The 22,394-nt window shown below is 32.0% G+C and overlaps 2 protein-coding genes across 3 annotated transcripts; one reads left to right on the top strand and one right to left on the bottom strand.

The window, feature by feature from the left end:
- The first annotated feature begins 1,810 nt into the window (after positions 1–1,810).
- On the top strand, positions 1,811–7,815 carry LOC110735142 (ADP-ribosylation factor-like protein 8c). 2 transcript variants are annotated; one of them, XM_021915299.1, is made up of 6 exons: positions 1,811–2,060; positions 6,087–6,168; positions 6,252–6,284; positions 6,358–6,479; positions 7,141–7,302; positions 7,413–7,815. In XM_021915299.1, exons 1-6 carry the CDS (start codon positions 2,023–2,025, stop codon positions 7,528–7,530), a joined length of 555 nt encoding a protein of 184 aa, XP_021770991.1. In that variant the 5' UTR covers positions 1,811–2,022; the 3' UTR covers positions 7,531–7,815. The 2 variants fall into 2 exon arrangements, with proteins under 2 accessions (XP_021770991.1, XP_021770992.1); XM_021915300.1 differs by lacking the exon at positions 1,811–2,060 and adding an exon at positions 5,114–5,351.
- A 4,885-nt stretch (positions 7,816–12,700) lies between these two features.
- LOC110735143 (probable inactive receptor kinase At3g02880) lies at positions 12,701–16,305 on the bottom strand. Its single transcript, XM_021915301.1, has 2 exons — positions 14,714–16,305; positions 12,701–13,738 (listed from the first exon to the last, which is right to left on the bottom strand). Exons 1-2 carry the CDS (start codon positions 16,176–16,178, stop codon positions 13,104–13,106), a joined length of 2,100 nt encoding a protein of 699 aa, XP_021770993.1. The 5' UTR covers positions 16,179–16,305; the 3' UTR covers positions 12,701–13,103.
- Positions 16,306–22,394: the final 6,089 nt, after the last annotated feature.

The raw sequence follows: 22,394 nt of genomic DNA on the forward strand, positions 1-22,394 counted from the left end.
CAACTAGAATAAATTAGGAAGGGAAAACAGTCTTTTTTTTTTCTTCTTTTCGTACCAAACCGCAAAAGAGGGGGAAGGAGGAGAGAGAACCGGTGGCCGGCTGGAGGCGTCGGCTGTTGCTGCTAGCCGCCGGTGATCGGTGGTCGGTGGAGGCGCCGGTGGGAGAGAAACAGAAGAGAGAGAGGCGTGGGAAAAAGAGAGAAAAAGGAGGGAGAAAATAAAGAGAAAATTTTTGGATTTTTGTGAAATATGACAATTATGATTTTAGAGTGAAAAATCTTGAGGTTTTGAAGTACTTATACTCTCCTTTTAAAACAAAAACTCATAATTACAAAAGTGTCATTACTAAATCCTACTCCTTAACTTCTTCCTTTGGGGCCAACTTCTTGGGCTCTTAAGTGCCCTTAATTTCCCAACAAGTTGATCCAACTATTTAAATAAAGATGACCTAATTCAAAATATTTTTATTGCCTTAATTAATGACTCGTATTACTTTATACACACTTACATAATATTTAAATAATTAATTTCTTTTAAAATGCAATGAATCATTTTGATTTATAAAAATAAATAAAATAAATAATTTTTATATATAAAAATATTATAAAATACGGAGTATTACAGATGACCTCCTAGGAAGTTTTCCCGGGGTGCGCATGAGTGAGGACAAAATGCGTCGGAAGGACTTGTGTTGGTTTGTGAGGACAATTGTTGGCCCTTGATGCGCATTTCGTGACAATAGGCCCCACCTTAATTTGTTTGGGGTCGGGGTGTTATAGGGAGGTTGCTGGTGGCGTTGTCGGATGGTGGCTGACATGGGGGAATTTGGGGAAAGGGAGATGGATGGGGCTAGTCAGCAAGTAGGGAAAGGGGAGGGTTTTTTTTTAAAAAAAAATAAAATTCTTTTTTTTTTTTGTTTTGAGAAAATAATAAAATTTATTTTAATTAAAAGAATAATAAAAAAAATTAAAATAAACATCTTACCGAATCACAATGTGACACGTGTACAGAGTAACTAATGTAACCGATTACCAGTTTTTTGTTCTATTTATAGAGAATGTGTGTCAAACGTCATGTTATTTTGAGATAATCCAAAGGTGGTTCTATTATTGGAAGACTGGTGAAAGTTGGTATCATTCTTGGCAAATTTTCCTAAAATATTTGCTCACGTTGGTATATAGATACTACTCAAGTTGGTTTTACAAATTATTTGGTTAGTACTCTAAATTCTACACAGATACGATACTTATTTTTTGATAGTGTCTTAGTGAACACAAGTAGTTATTAATTTAGAATTTCTGATTACGCCGCTTCTTTTTTTTTAGGAAAGGAAGCCTACACAAAAATTATTGCAAAATCAAGTTTTAATGTACTTAAAGTCAATTATGTGTCACCACTTAAAAACAAACAAATTAAGGGTGATACAAATTATCTAATTAGACTCCCTAAAAGAAAATAAATTTTGCCTAATTAGATTGACATTAAGGGTCTGTTCTGTCCATCTTATCTTCACTTATTTCAAGTGTAAAAAGTTCAGTTAAGTTCAATTTAGGTTTAATAAATTTTAATAAGGGTTATCCAAGTACAAATTACAACTAAAATAAATTTTAATAAATTCAGATCAATGAAAATCAGATGAATAAAACACACCCTAAGAGATTATCAGTAAAGGATGTAAACATAATGGATTGATTATATGGCTGATCCACATGTTCATGTAATGTGTTACGTGTATGTGTGTAAAAGAGGTGTTAACACATATTTGTAAATTTGCACCAAAAAAAAAAAAAAAAAAAAAAAACATATTTGTACATCCGATAATGGCAACTTGGTAACAACATTATTTTTCAGAAAAAGGAAAGCGCCAAATGTGCGAGTTTCCATTGCTTCCCAACAACGTTTTCTTCTTTGTTTTTCTTTGAATTTCTCAATCTTTTCTTATTTCTGGGTATTACTTTGCTCTTCTTTTTAGGATTGCATTTGCATTTGCATTTGCTACCACGAAACCCTAGATTTTGAATTATGGGTCTTTGGGATTCTCTACTCAACTGGCTCCGAAGGTAATTTCTTCCTCAAGTTTTGATTTTTCCAATAATTTAACTTTTTAATTTTTTTTTAAGCTATTGTTTTATGTTTATGAATTTCATGAATTTTGATTTTGATTTGTGTTTTTATGCATCTGGGTATTGGAGTTATGTTTAGTTTAGTTGAGCAAAAATTGAAGTTTTATGCTAAATTTCTAATTACTCCATATTCATCAATTATTCTTATTACTTTTGCTGCTGTTTGAGATTATAGATTTTAGGGATATGGTTTTATTCATAGGTTAATTAGTTTTTTGGAAGTCCAAATAATGGTGAAGGGCTCATTTCTGTTAGCTAAAAATAATATGGCTAAAATGGTTTAAAATTATTCCATCAATTTTTTTTTTGAAAATGTAGTCGGTGACGGTGGACATGTTAAACTTGATAACTTCATGCTCATCTTGATTTTCCGGTTAGCATGTTATGATTGTCTGATAACGAAATTGCAATGGAAGGCGAATGTGCGACATTACGATTTATGAAGCTATACTATAAGCCTATCCTCTTTGTTGAGGTCACACTAATGACTAACCTTGAATTCAATAATTTCTTGCCTCAAATCGGTTTCCTCATGTTGATTCCTCTAGAGACACGAAAATGAACTTGTACAACTTTTCTTGACGCCCTTATATCCAAGAATCCACCATGCTACTATAGTACTATGTCTATGTATTATGTAATGAGTATGGATCTTATGATGTAATTGTTAGATCATTATTGATTTAGAGTATACAGAAACTTAAAGTCCATGGTGAAGTGTTGGGAGAACATGTCAAACACATCAATTGAACACATGGTTTCAACGTGAATGATGAGCCTTCATTGCCTAGGAAACAAGATGCTCAAATCGACATTATCACTAATGATACCATTTTATATGCATTGTGTTTGTTTTCAGTTGTCGTACTTGTCCTTTTTATGTTGCTGTTTTTGGTCCGGTTTACAAGCTGTCTTGGTAATTTCTTGGTCACATTGATTTAGCATATTCTTGGGAGAACAGGTCAAGCACATCAATGGTATACATGAAGCAATATTTTTAATGAGATTGATGAATTTTAATGACTAGGAAATTAAAGAAGATGCTCTAGTTGAGAAAATGGACAATAAAATGCTATAATTGAGATAATGCTCTAATTGAGATAATTGACCTTATTGTTAGAGACTTTGATATGTAATCTTCTTAATATTTTATTTTGATTTTGTATTTCCTCAAGAGTGACCTATGAACTAGAAAAGGTATTGCCTCCATTTTTTTTTTTTTTTTTTTTTTTTTTTTTTTTTTTTTTTACTTTTTTAGATACTAACATTTTGACTTTCATGCTTGTTGACACAAAATTAGATCATTAATAAAATCTGTAATTATCAGTTTGTAAAAATTATAAAAAGTTTTTGAACCTGAAAAACCAAAAGCAAAAAGATAAAAATTATAGTGAAATGAATCTAATAGGATCTCACATGGTTTTGTGTTTCCTTACGTAAATTTCACCAATGATGGTCAATGGTGCAATGTGTTAAAAAAATAATACAACAGGGTATTGATTTTGAGGAAAGACTTTTGATTGAGGGTCCATTGTGGTTTTATGTCCATTAGGGTTAATAGTTAATTCCTCCTTTCCTTTCACAAAAAGGTTTTGTTTGTTTTGTTCTGAATTGGTGATACACATTGAATCAAAATTAACCGTAAGTTTTTCTTCCTCCCCTAGGGAAAAAGAAATGTCTTCTTCTAGCTTGTTAAAAATACAAGCATTAAGGGATATGCCACTGTTGCAAGTGACTTGTCTGTGTAGTTGTCTTAAAGGAAGATCAATATCTCCATCTTAAACTAATCAATCAATTCATGTGAACTTGCCTGTGATGTTTAGCAATTAGCTGAATTAATTGAAGTTGGCTGAAATTCCAATGCCTATGTGAATTTATATTTTCTACCAGTTTTAGATCTTAAATATAGAATCTTACTAAAACATGAACCCATCTCTTTTGATTTTTTGGAAATCGAATTTTGTTTTTGTTTTTGTTTTTGATTTTTTTTTTCTCTCTCTAATTTAACATATTGAGAAGTAAGAGCATGTAATGTTAATTGTACCTTTTGTAAGTGCCTGTGCTGTGTAGGGATGATTAAAAGGAGGGTGGCGGATTGGCGGGGTGGGGTGGGGGGATCGGAGTGAAGGAGTGCAAAATTCAATTGCAAGCTTAGCATAAGACTTTTGTCTTTCAGTAACAGGGATGCTTAAATTCTACCCTGAACACAATAGATACTAAAAGCTGGAAATTTGTAAAGCTTGTTGACATTTTGTTTATATGTCTGACAAAGACTCCATTTCTTTTCTTATTTTATAGAGATTAATGTTTTTTTTTTCTTTCTAAGAATAAACTATCGCAGATTCTATGAATGAGCCAAGTTCTTTGGATTATTTTTCTATTATGGATTGCAAAATTGATTACTGGATATCTTTTACTAGTAGGTGCATGTGATAAACCTAGTTAATGGGCTGTTTGGATTGAGTTTGCTATATTTGGTTGGGTGATGAGCCATATAGTATTGTATTAGTTTAATTCAGGATATATCTATCAGATGTCAATGAACTCAATAGAAAACAATTGATTAATTGTTATATTTGCTCTTTCTCCATCTCACAATTAACTTTGACAATTAACTTTGACTATGTTTAAATTTCCCTTTCTTTCCATTTAAAGAACAAGTCAGTGGTTAATCTTGTTTATTTCTTTTTTCCCATTTTCACCTGCCATCACACCAACCACTTCCCACTCTTTAGCTTTTACTAAATTTTTATGTCTCCATCCACTTTCAATCATTTTATTAACATTCAATAACTACTCTAAAGCAATGAAGTATATTCTAGAACAGATGGATTGTTAATCCTCACTCCTCAGATTAGTTAAATTTGTTCTTGATGTATTTTGGTTATTTTGTATAACTTTGACTATGTTTAAATTTCCCTTTCTTTCCATTTAAAGAACAAGTCAGTGGTTAATCTTGTTTATTTCTTTTTTCCCATTTTCACCTGCCATTACACCAACCACTTCCCACTCTTTAGCTTTTACTAAATTTTTATGTCTCCATCCACTTTCAATCATTTTATTAACATTCAATAACTACTCTAAAGCAATGAAGTATATTCTAGAACAGATGGATTGTTAATCCTCACTCCTCAGATTAGTTAAATTTGTTCTTGATGTAATTTGGTTATTTTGTATCAATAACATTTGTGTCTGATTTGGCTAATTTGGATCGGGTAATGAGGTAAGGTAAGTAAATGGCTTATGTGTTGTCTTAGCATATCTCAAGACATTGAGATAGATAGCAAATGATCATTCACTATTTTGAAAAATAGTTGGTAAAATTTTTTAGCAGCAACTGAAGCTGCTTAATTTTCTTTTTTTCTTTTATTTTTCCAACTCTCACTCTTTGTGAATTGTTTATTAATCTTTCTTTTTTAAGCCACTGGTGCTTTTTCCTTATTTATTTTTTTATATCTCTGTCCATCAGTTTATTTGATTCTATGACTATTCTAAAAATAATTATTGATAGTCAACTGTGAAGTATTCTTGGACAGATGGACTATTAATCTTTAGATTAGTTAGATTTGGTTCTTGACATAATTGGGTTCTTTGTATCGATTATAGTTTGGGTCTGATTTGGCTAATTTGGATTGAGTAATAAGGTAAGATTACATGAAAATTATATGGGCACTAGAATAAAGCTGTCAAGCTCCTTTTCTAAAACCCAAATGTCAATTGTAGGGGGTTAAATGATTATAAGCAACTATGGAAGATCATATTGGCCAATCCCATTTATTGTCAGTTTGCGTAGCTATGGCATTAAACTTAGCTTTCTATGGTGATTTTGTCGTGTTTTTTCTGCTAATTTCCTGAGGTTTTTCTGTATCCTACTCGTACATGTAATAAAAATTGCAATTGCAGGGGTTAGATAATGACTGCTTACTTGAAGCTCATAATTCCGTGTTTTTGTGTGTCTGTCAGCTTATTTTTTAAGCAGGAAATGGAGCTATCCCTTGTTGGCCTTCAAAATGCAGGAAAAACGTCCCTGGTTAACGCAATTGCTGTGAGTATTGGCAGAACTTTTTGCCTACTTGTTTTATTTAATTTTTTGGATTCTTTTGACCATTGTTTTTAATCTGTTTACAGACAGGGGGATACAGTGAAGACATGATTCCAACTGTAGGTATCTATACAAAGAGAATTTTTAAAGTGTGTATCGTCTTGCAAGTAACAGCTTACACTTTAAAACCAGGTCGGATTTAATATGCGGAAAGTTACTAAGGGCAACGTGACTATAAAGCTTTGGGACCTTGGAGGCCAGAGGAGGTTTCGCTCAATGTGGGAGCGTTATTGTCGTGGTGTCACTGCAATTGTGTAATTCTTCTCAATCAATTCACTTGTTACATTTCTCTTTTAACTCTTTTGTTTGTGTTAGTGTGATAATCAATGTGGGGAATACGATTCTGCCTCGGGTAAGATTATAAGTTTGATATGTTTACTTGAATAAATAGAAACAAATCGTTGCCAAGGGAACATCTTTTCAAGTACAAAATGGCCTTTTAGTCTACCAGTCTCTAGGTTCTTTCTTTTGACGTTGTCCTTTCCTCAGTGTACCCCAAACTAGCCTATGTGTATGCTTATTTTAATCCACTAGATTCTGATTGCCTTCCAAGCTTTTAAACGATACAGATTACTAAACTATGTTACATGCCGATTCATGTCTTCATTGAATTGCCTTATTTTTATGTTTAATGAAAAAAATACTTCAGCTTAAAATATGTGTGAAATCATTTTTTTTTTCAAAAATTATCATTATATTTTTTAGTTATGGTAATTTAGTAATGACTAGCAAGATAAGTTTATTTTGATTCATGAGACTCGTTGCTGAATAGATTCTTTTCTTCTTTGGTTGTGCTTCTGGAACATTTGAGTCCTCCCAGATGCTTATCACCAACATTTATGCAACTGTCTTTTTGATCTGTTTTTTGGCGCCAATTAGCAGAAGAGTACTCATTCTTCTTTGCATCACATGTAGGTACGTAGTAGATGCTGCTGATAGAGACAGTATCCCGATATCCCAAAGTGAGCTACATGAACTTCTGGAAAAGCCATCGTTAACTGGGATTCCCTTGCTCATTCTTGGCAACAAAATTGACAAGTCGGAAGCTCTCACACAGCAAGCGTTAATGGATCAGCTGTAAGATCAGTAAATCTGCACTCCTGCTATACTACTTAGAATGTGTTTCTAGCTTGTATGATTTTCTTATGGTTTGGTTTTTTTTTCTGTGCTTACTTTCTGTATTGCAGAGGCTTACAATCAATCACTGATAGAGAAGTTTGCTGTTACATGATCTCATGCAAGGACTCTGTAAACATAGACAGCGTCATCGATTGGCTTATCAAGCATTCAAAAATCGCCAAATGATCCAAAGCCAAAAAAAAATAAGGCTAGTCATCGTATGTTTTATCTAATTGGTATATGTGGTTCAAAACAAACAGTTCAATTGGCATTACGTAAGCGTGACGTATCAGGATGCAGGAACTATGATCCATTTTCATGCCTGTTCAATCAATTTGCCAGCTTATACGTAGCTAATGTATGCTAAGCTATTATTATTGGTTTTAAGTGTTAGGCTGTTATATATATATTTTTGAATTTGTATTAAATTTGATTTTCATGTGCGTCAATAAATGCAATCTTTGACAATTATTCTCCCTGAAGCTGATAATTTATTTATTATATGTTGACTAATCTTTACTGTTCTTCCTTCAAAAAAATCTTTACACTTCTTAATATCATTGGACTTATGATACTAGTAGTGCTTTCTTCATTTCTTGTTACCTAGGATTCTAGGAAGGATCTCGTTTACATCATTTGTATAGGTTGAATACACTTGGGTCAAATTTTGTATTGTGTTTCTGAAAGCACCATGTGCTTGTATTTTCAGACTTTGAATGAGATTTAATGAAAATTTTCTTAAAATTAAATTGAGAAGAATGTATGCAAATTTTTTCAATGGAATGTGGTTATTTTTTTGGAGTTGAAAATATTTTTGGGTTTTCTATATAGTAACTCTTTAAATTTCACTTTTCTATCTTGTGCCCCTTCATTTAGAACTTTTCACACTATAACCCTCAAAATAAATTTTGTTTCTATACATTAACCTTGTCGTTATCCCGCCGTTAACAAATTCAGTTAGTGGAGCCCACTCATCACTTATTAATATTTTTTATCAATTTGCGTGTCGGAAATTGTCCCGTTAAAGGTTTTGGGGGCTATTTTGGCCCCTAAGGACCCAAATTGAGCTCAGATTTGGCAAAAAAAAATGTAAATACCTCATTTTGTGTATTAAAAAAGTAAACACGCAAATCGAGACAATTCTTAATACGCAAAAAGAGGCGCTTGTAGTTTTTTTTTCCCAAATATGAGCTCAATTTGGTTCCTTAAGAACCAAAATAGCCCCTAAAACGTTTAACGAAACAAATTCAAACACGCAAATCGATAAAAAAAATATTAATAAGTGGAGAGTGGGCCCCACTAACAGAATTTGTTAACAACAAGGTTATTGTATAGAAATTAAATGTATTTTGAGGTTATAGTGTGGAAAGTTTCAAATGGAGGGGCACAACGTAGAAAAGTGAAATTTAAAGGGTTATTATATAGAAAAACCCAATATTTTTTTATTCTCTAAAAATAAAAAGTGAAATTATACACATTATGTTCAAACACAAAGTCTCATATGTGGTTGGTCACATCGTGTGGCTAGCCATTATAGGGGTTACTTCGTTAGTGTAATAGGAGTTACTTGGTCAGTATTAAAGGGGTTACTTCGTCAGTGTTATTGGGGTTACTCGGTCAGTATTACAAGGGTTACTTGGTCAGTGTTATAGAAGTTACTTTGTTCTTTTATAAGTAGTCACACGGTTAGCTGGCCACACACAAAACGGGTTGATAATTACTTTTTACAATCTACTTCTTCCTTTATTTTATTTATTGCAATATTGTTTAATTCAAGACGATATAACATGGTGCATGATGATTGAAGCTATATTGTATTAATAGATAATCCCCCATAATCTAAGATCAATTAACCAAAAAGATGAGTAATCTAAGATCAATTAACCAAAAAGATGAGTAATTTGACGGAGATGTGGATCATAGAATCAAAGTGAGATAGTTGAAGTGAAAAATGCAGCAGGGTTTCTCTATGGATGTTCTTATGGTTACTACCATTACACTTAATTTTCATTATTGGCCAATTTTTTATTTATTTATTTGTTGGTTTAACTTATTAAAAAATCATTTTACTAGTTTTAAAATATATTTTTTTTTTGGAATCTCCAAGGAACAATGTCACAATGATTAAACCATATTCGTTTTACCCCAAAAGGTAACAATCTATCTTATTTTACTTTTTATGTTTTCTCTTGTCTAACTTTTTTTTTTTTTTTTCTTTTTTCTTCCGGTTATACTTCTGCACTCTTTGTTGTTTACTTTCCTAATGAATCCTGCTTGCTCTAAAGGTTATGAATGACGGTTTATGTTAGCTGACCCATATCTATTTGAGATTAAGGCTTTGTTCTATTGTTGTATTATACTTCTATAATTAGGTAGATGCTACCTCTACTTCAAATTAAATACTAAAATTTGGATGACATTTTTTTTCGATGAACAACTTTAATTTAAATACTAAAACTTATATAAATAGTTGACATGTTGACGAAAAGAAACATATAATTTGTTTTTAAACTAGATTATCCCCGTGCGATGCACAACTTTAATAAAAAAAAAAATAATATATATTTAGTATAGAACTCGTATATACAATGAATCTTTTCAATTTTGTCATAAATTCATTGGAAGGAGATTTCTTAAAAGAAATACAATTTGAATATTTCAGGAAATTTCTAGACGTTTGAATATTAATGTTAAGGAATTGAGGAGAGGGAATGATAGAACTTTTAATCAAAAGAAACAGTTGCTATTCAATTTACTATACTTCGGTTTTCTAGATTAAAATTGTTGAAAGAATTTAATTAGCTTGTTTACGAAGAATCACACAAAAGAAAAAAAAAAAAAAAAAAAACTATTACAAAAAAATGACATCATCAATGGTTTTAGGCGGGAAAAAATATCATAAGAAAGCGACACGTATATATATAGTTTTGAGGAGAGATTATGTCAGCAATGTATTGTTTTAGTAATAGTTAATAGATTTTAGTAAAAATCAAGATAAAAAAAATGCAAATAGTATAAAAGTTGATTTTTTGTATTCAACCTAAAACGGAAGAAGTAACGTTCAAGTTTTTTAGGCGCCATTGGATGTTTGGATGTGGATAATGGGCTAATGTCTAAGATCGCAAACATTTTACCAAACTCTTGACAAAATCACCAAAGGATTTGACTATGTACTGATTCCACAAACATAATTTATTAGGAATGATTCTAATATGAATATGAAAGTTCTCCGGCACTAATTCAACAATTCTTATTTATTAACATTTTAAGTATGAAATTCAATAGCAGAGGACAAAACCAATGAAATTAAGGAATTAAAAAAATGGGACTAAATTTTGGATGATAAGTTTTTATTCGCATTTGAGCTACAAATCATTTGACATCAATAATCAATAATTTATATATTAAAGGTGAAACCTAGAATGACACTTGTCATTTTCTGGTTAAAAATTTTCCTGTCTTTGTTTTCTTTTCTTTTTTTTTTTTTAATTTTTTTATTTGCTATTTTTTTATAACATTCATTTTATAACCTATAATAATATTTATTTCCATTTTGACAACATATTTAATCCAATTATACTCAATTTTTTTTGTATATTTTTAATCCAATTATACTAGGAAACTTTTAGTTACAAAAATACTAACATAGATTAAAAATAAGGTATTGTAATATATTATATTCCAAGATTATTATAATATTATCAATATCAATTTTTTTCTCCAACTTTTATCATTTGACAGTATTATTTATTTTAATCAAAAAAGAAAATTCATTTTGGTAGCATACTTTGTATAAATCTTAAAATTACATAACGTTTATAAGAACAAAATCATTTTATCATAGTATACATAATATATTGGAAAATTAAATCTAATTACTCTAAGTATGTATGTGATTATTTAAAAAATAAAAACCTCTACTACTCACTAAAAATATATTTTTAAAAGTTGATTATAGAATACTAATTATCCTAAAGTAAAATAAAATCAATTAAATTTTTATATTATACCGGTCAAAGTGTGTCAACAATTTAAGGATAAATGTATACGAGTTCGTATATGGGTACTAACCTAAGCTAATATTTTAATTTTCTTATATAAAACTACCTTATAGCTTCTAAATTTCTATTACTATCTATCTATCTATCTATCTATCTATCTATCTATATATATATATATATATTTATATACAATCCAATTCAATAACCTTTATATATTTGGTATTGGTATAAACTTAAATTCAAGTTATTTAGTAACAAATAATTTTTTTTGGATGAGTTATTGTTGAATTAACACCATTATTTATAATTTATTTGTTGTAAAATTAAATGTAATTATGACCGTGCATGACACGGGACTTAACCTTATATATATATATATATATATATATATATATATATATATATATATATATATCTACATTTAGCCTACTATTCCTCTACCAATCAAATGAGAGACAAATCGATGGGTCATGCATAGACATCACTTACGTAAATTGACACAAACCTCGTTATTTCTAAACAAGAGAATGTTAAACAAAATTGTAAGGGACTCATTGGCAAAGCACGACATATCCTACACGATCTCTTATATACAACCTACCTTAGTACCATATTCGTTGACAAGAAATTCTTTAAACGAATAACAAATTACAACCTATTAAGGCTAAAATTATTCCTTAGTACCATATCTCTTGGCTTGCTAGCGCGACCCAAGCCTAGCTCTATACCATGCTCACCTCACCTCATTATATAATGTATATGCCATTACAATACGAGTATTTAATTTCATTTTGGGTGTATTAGGCCAAGGGAACGTTGTTAAAAGAAAAGAGGGCCCACAATTAAAAGATGAGAGAATAAAGCTAAGTCATAATATACAATAAACACGTTGTCTTAACGTGCAATTAAGTGGGTATCACATCTAATCCGGCCCTCCAAACACCTGTATGCAGCTAAACAGGAATCAAACACTAAAAGTAGAAGTAGTTGTTTAATCTAAATATAAATTCTAATATTTGTTTGAAAAGAAATCAACATTACTTTTACTTTCAAGACTAACATTCCGGTTGTTCAAAGAACTAATCAACTCCCCCTACTTCTTTCCACATCAAAAGAACAATGTTTTATCTACTTCGTTTTTGTTTTTGTTAAAGTTTCACCAAATTAATCTTGCATCAAAAGCAAATTCCTAGGAGACAAAAAAAAAAGACAGTATTAGGCAAGTGGTACCAAAGAATAATTAGATCTAATTATGGCTACAAAATCAACCAGGGACACTTTGAGGCTAAGGCCCGTGGTTCCAGTTCAATAGGACACTTCTCGATAACATATCATAACAAAGGGTATTATGAAAGTACAGAGAAAAAATGAGGATTTATGGATTATTCACATTTCATCTCCACACAATCAACAATCAATGATGTTGAATGTAAGTACAAAAACATTGGAATAAAAAATTACAAGTGAAAAAGTAAAGATAAATGGTTCCTGAAATAAACAAAATTAATGGGAAAAAGAAAAAGAATATTAAGAAAACTAAAAAAAAAATGAAAAAAGAAGAGAAAAGTAAGTACACAAAGAGCGTTGATGGGGGGAATGAATCTCAATCAAACAAGGAGAGTTTCAAGAATAAACAAACAATATTTGAGTATTTCTATAAATTGAGGTAAACAGTTGTAAGAATTGATAGTGTTTGTTATCAATTAATGTTGCTGGATGAATGGATGTGCGCACCTGACACAGATTGTATAGGGAGGATTAGCTTGGTTTGGAAGGTGTGTTTTCTGGATCACTAATGATGTCTGCAAGAGGGTCTTGTCCAGACGTTAACGTAGATTGGCAAATTTCCTCAATGCGACTGGTTACATCATCCATTGATGGTCGGCTATCTGGGTATTGGGCACAACAGTCAATTGCAAGCTGCAAGAGCTTAACCATTTCCTCCTCGACATTCTGATATCTTAGGAGCTCCATGTCAAAGACTTCAGCAGCCCACTCTTCCCGAACAACTGACTGCACCCACCGTGGCAAGTCCACCCCTTCTTCATTCAAGAGAGCATGGGTAGGAGCCTTGCCTGTAAGCAACTCCAGGAGGAATATACCAAAACTGTACACATCGGCCTTCTGAGATACCCTACGAGCATCAGTGATCTCTGGTGCACGATATCCAGCTACACGGTTTGGAGTTGCACTTGGACTTGCAAGTTGTGCAAGGCCACTATCTGACACTCGAGCTTCATAAGAGTTGGTAAGAAGGATGTTAGATGACTTTATGTTACCATGAGAAGCTGTGGGGTTCTGTGAATGGACGTAAGTAATGCCACGAGCAGCTCCTAGAGCAATTGCAGACCGAGTTTCCCAGTTTAATGGTGTCCTCCCACCTCCTCTGTTACCTATTGAAAAGAGAGAAAAAACAAAATTTTCTGTTATTTTCTGTTGTAAACTTTATTTACATTTACTGTAAACAAGCAAATCTTCTGCAAGAACTTTCAATATACATACAAATCTACATTGTCAACATCAAAATCCTCAAACAATGCGGTAGCTATTCATGATTGTGAGATTGAGAAGAAAGTGGGGCACATATTATAAAACGGATCTTTTATTGTAGGCTACAAACTACGACACAACAGAAAATGAAATAACTTATAAAAACAACAGCTAACAAGTAGCATCAGATGCCAAAGTATCAATTGCGACATTAAACTTCATGTTAACGATTTACCACACAAATAGGGTATAATTATGATTTGGTGAAGGACTGAAGGTTAGATGATAAAAGTTTAATTAGGAACCCCAAAACACAACATACCCTATACACTATTTTCCAGGCATGAACTTGATGTACAACCAACTTCATAGACACCCACTAACTAAATTAGCAAAGAACACCAGCACATAAAAAATCTTAAGCAACAAGATTACACTCCCTAGATATGAGAAAAATACGCGCTTGATCATTGACCAGATTTCAATTCCGGGATATGGACTCGGCATATAGAAACACTTATCATGACTCAAAACGCAAGCAAGCACTTTTCGTAATTAAAACAAGATTTCCAATAATAAATGTAGTTGTCTCAAAAACCAGCAAGGATTTCGAACTTCTAGCCATGTATCGAACTTCTAAACACCTCGAAATGATTGTATTGTTTCTAACATACTTAGATCCAATAAGAACTGCAGTGCATAGTATACAACAGAAAAGATCCAGAAATCATGAGCAATGTATAATCATCATGATTCATGAAAGCAATAAAAAATTCACAATAGACATAATAATTCAATCAATCAACCAAAAGCAAATAACAATACTAAACAAAAATCTGCAAAAATTGAAACACATGAAAAAAATAGTAGCTTCTTACCATGTAATAGAGCAGACAAACTGCCCATTGGGAAGTAATCATAAACTAGAAGCTTCTCATTAGCACTGCAATGGTAAGCTCTAAGACCCACCAAATTCTCATGTTCTAATCTTCCAATCTCCTCGAGTTTCTCTCTAAATTCTTTCTCCGACACTGTCACATCCTTCAAACGCTTCACAGCTACCGCCACCCCGTTATCTAACGACGCCTTGTAAGTCGTACCGTAGTTGCCTTTCCCCAATACCTCAGCAGACGCCCTCAACAAATCATCCAGATCGAAAACTCTCGGCCCATTACCGAAAAACACCAATGTCTTGTCCACACCACCCCCACTCTTAGCACTGGATTTAGCAGCAGCAGCAGCCGCGGCCACAGCACCCGAGCTCTCACCGTTCCTCTCAGCAGCTCGCTCCGCTGCCCCTGACTCCACATCAGATTGCTTAGCACCACCAGCAGCACCGGCCGCAGCAACTGCATCCACAGACCTTGTCCCAGGCTGTTGCTCAGTCTTTTTCTTTTTTCTACAGCAGCAAAAGAAAATCAGTAGCAGAATCACCAGCAATGCAATCACGCAACCAATTACAATCGCCGCGATCGCCCCGGCAGAGAGCTTTTTCTTCTTCTTCTCCCCACCATCACCACCACCACCACCACTATCATTCGGGTTGGCAGAAGGTGCAGTGGCAGCACAAGCCGTCAGCGAATTCCCTTCAAACGCCGTCGACGGCATCCCACAAAACTGCGAAGGGATACTCCCAGTTAACAAATTATGAGACACATTGAACTGCTTAAGATTACCAATCTTCAAATCTGGAATCGAACCCGTCAATTGATTACTCTGTAAATACAATGTAGCTAGATTAGTCAGATTATTAAACCCTAAAGGGATCCCACCGGAAAATCTATTCCCAGACAAATCAAGCCGGAACAAATTCTTCATCGAGAACAAAACCGCCGGAATATCGCCGGAAAGATTATTATTCTGGAGATAAAGGTACCGAAGCTGCGACAACGAAGAGAAATCACTCGGGATATTACCCGACAACGCATTGTACCTCAGAGACAGAAAATTAAGCGAAGAAAGATTCCCCAAAACATTGTTCGGTATTCGACCTATTAATCCAACACCAGGCAAGTGGAGCTCAATAACACGGCCTTGAGCGTTACAGACTACGCCTTGCCATTGACAGGCGTTGGAAGCGGAGGTGTTCCAGCGGCCGGGGAGGGCGGCTTTGAGTGCAGACAATGCGCGGGAGTCGGATGGGTCGGCGTCGGCGGGGGTTGCGGTGGGGAGGAGGGAGAGAGCGAAGGTGATTGCGAGTAAAAGGACTACTAGCGTTGGTGGTTGTTTGGTGGTGGACTTCATTGTTGTTTGAGGAGAGGAGATCGGAGAGAGGGAAAGGAGAAAGAGTGTTTTGGTTTTGGGTTTAATTGTTGGAAACGGTAATACGTTGCATTTTTCCATACGGAGAGGAAAGAGAAAGAAGAGAGAGAGTGTGTGTAGAGACTAAAGAGTATAGAAGTGTGGAAGGAGAGATTGGAAGATTGGTTTAAGTGGGGTTACCGAGTTAATTAAAAACTACGGACTAACTGCTGTGTACTTATTTCTTATTAGTTGTATTTATTGTATTTAATATCTTTGTTTAAGATTTGCATTATACTTTCTCCGTTTTACAAAAATTGTACTATAAGTTCTTAACCTGGGTCCTTATCTTTATTCTGCTTCAATCGTCTTAAAATAAATTAGCACATTAAACTTTTTTTCACTGTTTACATAGTAATTTTAATTTTTTTTGCAACGTAATATAAACAAACTATAACACTCACATACTAATTTTGATCATAATTGTAAATGCACTATTTTTGTTTTTGAAAACTTTTGATGTACCACTTAGGGATATAAATAAGCGTTATATATATTTTTTTAGTTTCATATTAAAATAAAATACTTGACAAAATTGCAAATAGATTTTGGATTTTATATAATTAATAATTGGAAAAGTTGTATACAATTTGATTGCCTGTGTTAATTTTCAAGATTTGATCTAATTGTCTAAACTATTTTAATTTATTTTTGTAAGTATGTCAACAATATCAATAAATAAATCTTTTATGATTTTGTCAAGATCTACAAATTGATAAATTTTTAATTGCCTAATTTTTTTTCACAAATATAAATAGATAAAGTAAATACGACTGGTAAATTGTGTAATGCACAACTTCACGTATTAATATGTTTGTATCCCTCTCCCATCTCTTATATTGTTTCAAAAAAAAAAAAAAATATTGTTTGATTTGTGGGATTATGGGCTGGAAATGAGATTATAAAAATCCAATCTCCATAAACCAATGTTTGTTTGATGATAATTACGTTACAAAATGGGAATGGGCATTGTTTGGTGGAAATGATCAGATCAAAGAGTGAGAATTCTCAAGTTTAGTAAAGATGCATACTTTGTACTCCAATATGTAATGGTAGGGTAAAACTAGTATAGAATTCTCAAGGTTCCTAGAGATTGGGTTGTTCCTGCATAGTGATTAGCTGGGTGTGCTCGTCATCGTCAGTTCCTTAGTTGGTCCTTTTGGTTAGCCGGGTGTGCTCATCATCGTCAATTCCTTAGTTGGTCCTTTTAATTTCTGTGTTTGTTAGTTTATAGTTTGTTTGTCTTATTTTTCAGTGATATTTGTAATAAAATAAAAAAAAGGGTAAAACTAGTAATTTTTTTAATTTTTAATTTTGAATTCCATAAACTAGTAAATTTTGATATGTTTTTTTACTTTGAAAAAATCAATTCATTAATAAAAAGTACAGCATCTAAAATCGAGGGACTTAAAAAATTTCAATCTTATATCCATTAATATGTCAAACAAGTGATTGAGAATATTTAATGATCCACCTACCAATTTTCGTTCCCACTCGCACCCTATATTCCCCAAATTTTCATTCCTCCATGCTAAGCGACCTAGTATAATTTCAATTTTCTTGATCGTTAAGGCCGAAAACAATTTAATTTTCTTTTCTTCTCTTTGTTTGTTTTTTTTTTTTTTAATCCGAAGATACACCCTAAAAATCTTATAAATTTACACGCATAGTGTATATGTTCCGTCATGGTGGAGAGTTCCCCCAAGGCGCCAACCCACATAATGCATTAATACTATGCAATTGTTAAAAACATTACAAAATACATTAGGCACCTACTCCGTATTAATTATCATCAGCTTATGTTTTGGGATTTTACACTTGTGAAATTAGGGACAGAGAGTAATGAATTTCTATTACAAGTATTTCAGGTCCTTTTGAAACGGAGGATTAAAAAAATGAAAAAAATTAAAGTATAATAAAAAAAAGTTAATGGGGTTGGAAGATTAGTTGTTTGATCGCTGGTCAGTGGTCAGTGGTCAGTGGTCATTGTCTTCTGCTTAAAAACAATACTTTTTCTTTTCCTTTTTTTCTTTTTCTTTTTCGAATAAGTAAACTGGCCTAAGTTTAAGTTCTTTCTCATTTAGGTTTTGTTTTAGTGATTGACTGATTGGTACTGCACTAACTTGTGGCGAAACTGAAAACGAGGAACACGATTCTTTATCTTTTTCAGGGTTTTTTAAGGATTGGAACATGAATCCGGTTAAAATTATTTTTTTGGTCTTGGTCAATCTGTGATAAATTTACATTGGGTTTGATTGATGTAATAATTCTTTTACTTTTGGAAACCACGATCCTTGAGTTATGAGGTGTCAAAAATTGACCTAATTGATCTGATTCGAAAAATTTTAATTTGAATTTTTATTGACATGAACATAATAATTTAGTATTGTAGAACTCAAGTTTGAAATAAACCTGACCTGATGCGACCTCACCGAACCAACCCGAACACTCGAATTGACACTACCTCTACTCATAGTTTCAATAAATAAAATTAAAACTACGTAAAATAATATTGATAGTAAAATACTTTAGTGCTCGTTTGGTTAACATGAAAATTAAATTCATGGGAAATTATTTCCTTCACACAATTCCGATCCTTTGAAATGGCCCTAAGTTATTTGGTTCTTCTAAAGGAATTTGTAATTCATAGGAATTTTTAGCGACCAAAAGAGGTGGGTAATCATTCTCTCATGTATTGTGAGAATAAAGTTCTGATTCCATAAATATACAATCTCTCCATTTTCACTTTTTGTTGTCCAATGCCTTATTATTTTCAATTTCATTTTAAGTCATGTTACGTCACACAGACTTACCTAACCTGGCCTCTAGCTAATTCTCATCTTTAGTGTGTATTAGCTAATTAAGTACTTGTTAATAAACTTGTAAGATTATAATGAACATCGATTAAATTAATAATCTGCTGTCTATTTGAAATATTTTTGTGTGGCATGGTTATATTATTATTTATATGGCGTAATTATATTAAGAAATATTATGTGTGACATAATTTATGTGACGTATATTTATTTCCCAAAAATTTCACACATAATATTCCCTACTCATCATACACTCCAATATCAAATTTTTAGTATCTTTCGCAACACCAATATGGCGAATATCCACCACCTACCAACTCATCATAAAGTTATGAACTTATAATTGCAAGAGGCTCGATGGCTAGAGCACCGTTTTTTGTCCAAGTATCTTAATAAGATTCAGTCACACATTAAACCATTAGGTTCAACTTTACACCAATAAACAATTACATCGTACACTCACCAACATAAATAATTCTAATAGAATAATAGATTGAAAAAATTTATTAAAAAACAAGAAAAAAAATTGAAATTTATTTTACATGTTGTTGATTTGCGAAAGTTCCTCACAAAAGCGAAACACATCTTCGTATCCACCGCCAAGAGCCAGCAAGCTATTTAAGTGCAGTAGCTGGTCCATGATTATGTGTTTATTTTATGTATACAAATTTCAATAATTTTTTTATGAGTATAACTATAATATTATACCTACAATTTGTATAAGTTTCTCGAATGTATAATAAATTAATAATATAATTGAATGATACAGAACAAATTTTAAGAAAACATTATGGTATTCAAGATACAAATTGGATTCTTTAATTCCTATTGTGTAGGCTTAGTTGACGTTAACCGTGTCTTAAGAGTAGGGTGAGTAAGCTATAAGTTTCTACATTACCAAAATGACTAAACTTTGTACTAATGTGGCAAAGATAATAATAGCAGGATATCAAGGTAGTAGTTTAGACATTGATAAAATTTTGATTGGCCTTTAAAAAGGGCTATATTAAAGGAGAGTTTGTCCAATTATTTATCTAACAAAATCAATACTAATTAGGCCTTTGGACCTACGTCCATTTAAGAAAACTTTCGCAATGTTGTTTTTACTCTACTAATCTTATTTTGATTTGCACGTGATTTTGTCATGCATTTCTAAATTAATACCAAATTAGTAAATATATTAAATGCTTATTCTTAGCCCTAAGAACTGCATATAGCATTAACCTTTTTTTTTCTTCTTTTTTCTAAAAAAGTACTCCGTAATAAAGCTTAGGCCCTGTTCTTTTGGATGGACTTCTCTGCAAACCTTATCAGTTCAGTTCCACAAATTTCAAATAAGTTCAATTCAGTTCAACAACTTTCAGTTCATTTCAGCGAATTTCAGGTTACTTTAGCAAATTTCAGTTCAACTCAATTCAGTTAAGCGAATTTCATTTCAGTTCAGTTCGTTTCAATCCAGTTTAGTTAGTATTATTAATATTATTATTTCTGTTATTATTATTATTATTATTATTATTATTATTGTTATTAAAATTTAATATTTGATTTTAGTTCAGTTTAGTTAATTTTAGTTCAAAATTATGCAAATTTCAGTATAGTTCAGTTTTGTTCATTTTTGCAAACTTCTTTTCAATTTTAGTTCAATGAATTTCAGTCCAAAAGAGCAGGGCCGCCTTAGTTCGACTATTTCATTTACTACTAAATGGGCACTAATTCTAGAGTTACTGGGCCACTAGGACATATTGCTCATTTTTATTGGAAATTACTTTTGTTATTTAATTTACTTCCTCCGTTTTTCTTTTATTGCACCATAAAGACTTTTGCGCTATTCACATAATGTTCATTGAACCATCATGTGTAATTTATCCATAAGGAAAAATATTGTCATGTGGGATCTAGTTAGATTTGTCTTGAAATCTACATTTCAAATATCAAATTTTTAAAATTTTTACATAAGTGTAATTAAAGATATTAATAGGCAAAGTAATGCATTGACAAGCGTGAAATCACTCATGGTGCAATAAAAAAAGAACGGAGGAAGTATATTAAATTGAATACTTCCCTAGCGCATCCAAAAATAAATAAATAAATAAATTCAATACTAAAATTTTATCAAACGTGATCTATATCCCATTTAATTTTTGTGAATATCAAATCCGGAACACAAATTCTTATATGTGGTTAGCTACATGGTGTGGTCACTTCACATAATCACATACTATATATAAGACAATTAATTAAGTAATAAGGGTCCGGTGATGAGCAAATGGGGTTACCTTAATGTATGTACGTTACTTAAATGAGAAAAGGGGGTTACTCTCTTAAATATGTGGAATTATTCCTTCATTTTTTAAAACAAAAGAATAGGGGTTACTCGAATGAACAAATGGGGCTACTTATTTCTAAAATTCTTTATTTTACTCATATAATGAATTTGGGTTACTTTTATGGAATCCATGGGGTTACTCTTATGAAAAAATGAGGTTACTAATACATTTAAATGAAGATAACCTTATAAACCAATCTGGCCACACCGAGTGGCTAGCCACATACAAGACTTTCCCAATCTGGAATATTTGAAACTTATGAAATCTAATCATTTAAAGGGCTAATGTAATCTATATCTATCCAATTTGATTTTTTTGAACATCAAATCTAATAGATATTATATATATGGGAGTTTTTTCCCAAGTTTTTAAAGAGCCACGTAGCATAAAAAAATTTTAACGCGCCATGTAAGTGTATAAATTTAGTGATGGCCAATCAAATAAGAGATTTGTAAATTCTTTTAGAATTAAATAATTTAAATACCACCTAAGCAAAATTGACGAATAGGATTTTAGAGATTAAATTAATCAAATATAAAATATTATCTTTTGAGATTAGGAGTTTTATCTAAATATATAACGAATGAGATTATATTCACAATTTATTTTAAGATAAAAATATTAAATAATATACGTACAACGAATAAAATAACAAAATTTAACTCATAATACAAAAAATATTTGGTTTAAAAAAAAATAAAAAAAAATAAAATAAAAAATCGTGCATCGCACGGGCTTCACCTAGTCTAAAATATTTGAAACTTATAAAATCTGATCATATTTCCTTAATTTCGATTTTGAATCGACTAGATGATATTTCTTTCCCTACCCATAATACTATTATGATGGATCACTTCTCACTAGGCCTAAACTATAAAAGGTAGCCATTTTAAGTCGTGTCGAACCCATGTTTAGGTCGACAAAAGTTGTGCTCAAACATAAGATAATTTTGAGCCAAAATAACGGGATTTCTACCCTTTTCTGGCAGTCTAGGAAACAAAAATTCAGCCCAACCCGCCAATTAACAAGGTGGACCAACGTGTTGACCGGGCTAACTTTGATCACCTTTATAATAGATGAAATTCATCAAGCATACATAGTTAATTAGTTAACCT

Source organism: Chenopodium quinoa, unplaced genomic scaffold (assembly GCF_001683475.1).
Source record: "Chenopodium quinoa cultivar QQ74 unplaced genomic scaffold, ASM168347v1, whole genome shotgun sequence".
NCBI lineage: Eukaryota > Viridiplantae > Streptophyta > Magnoliopsida > Caryophyllales > Amaranthaceae > Chenopodium > Chenopodium quinoa.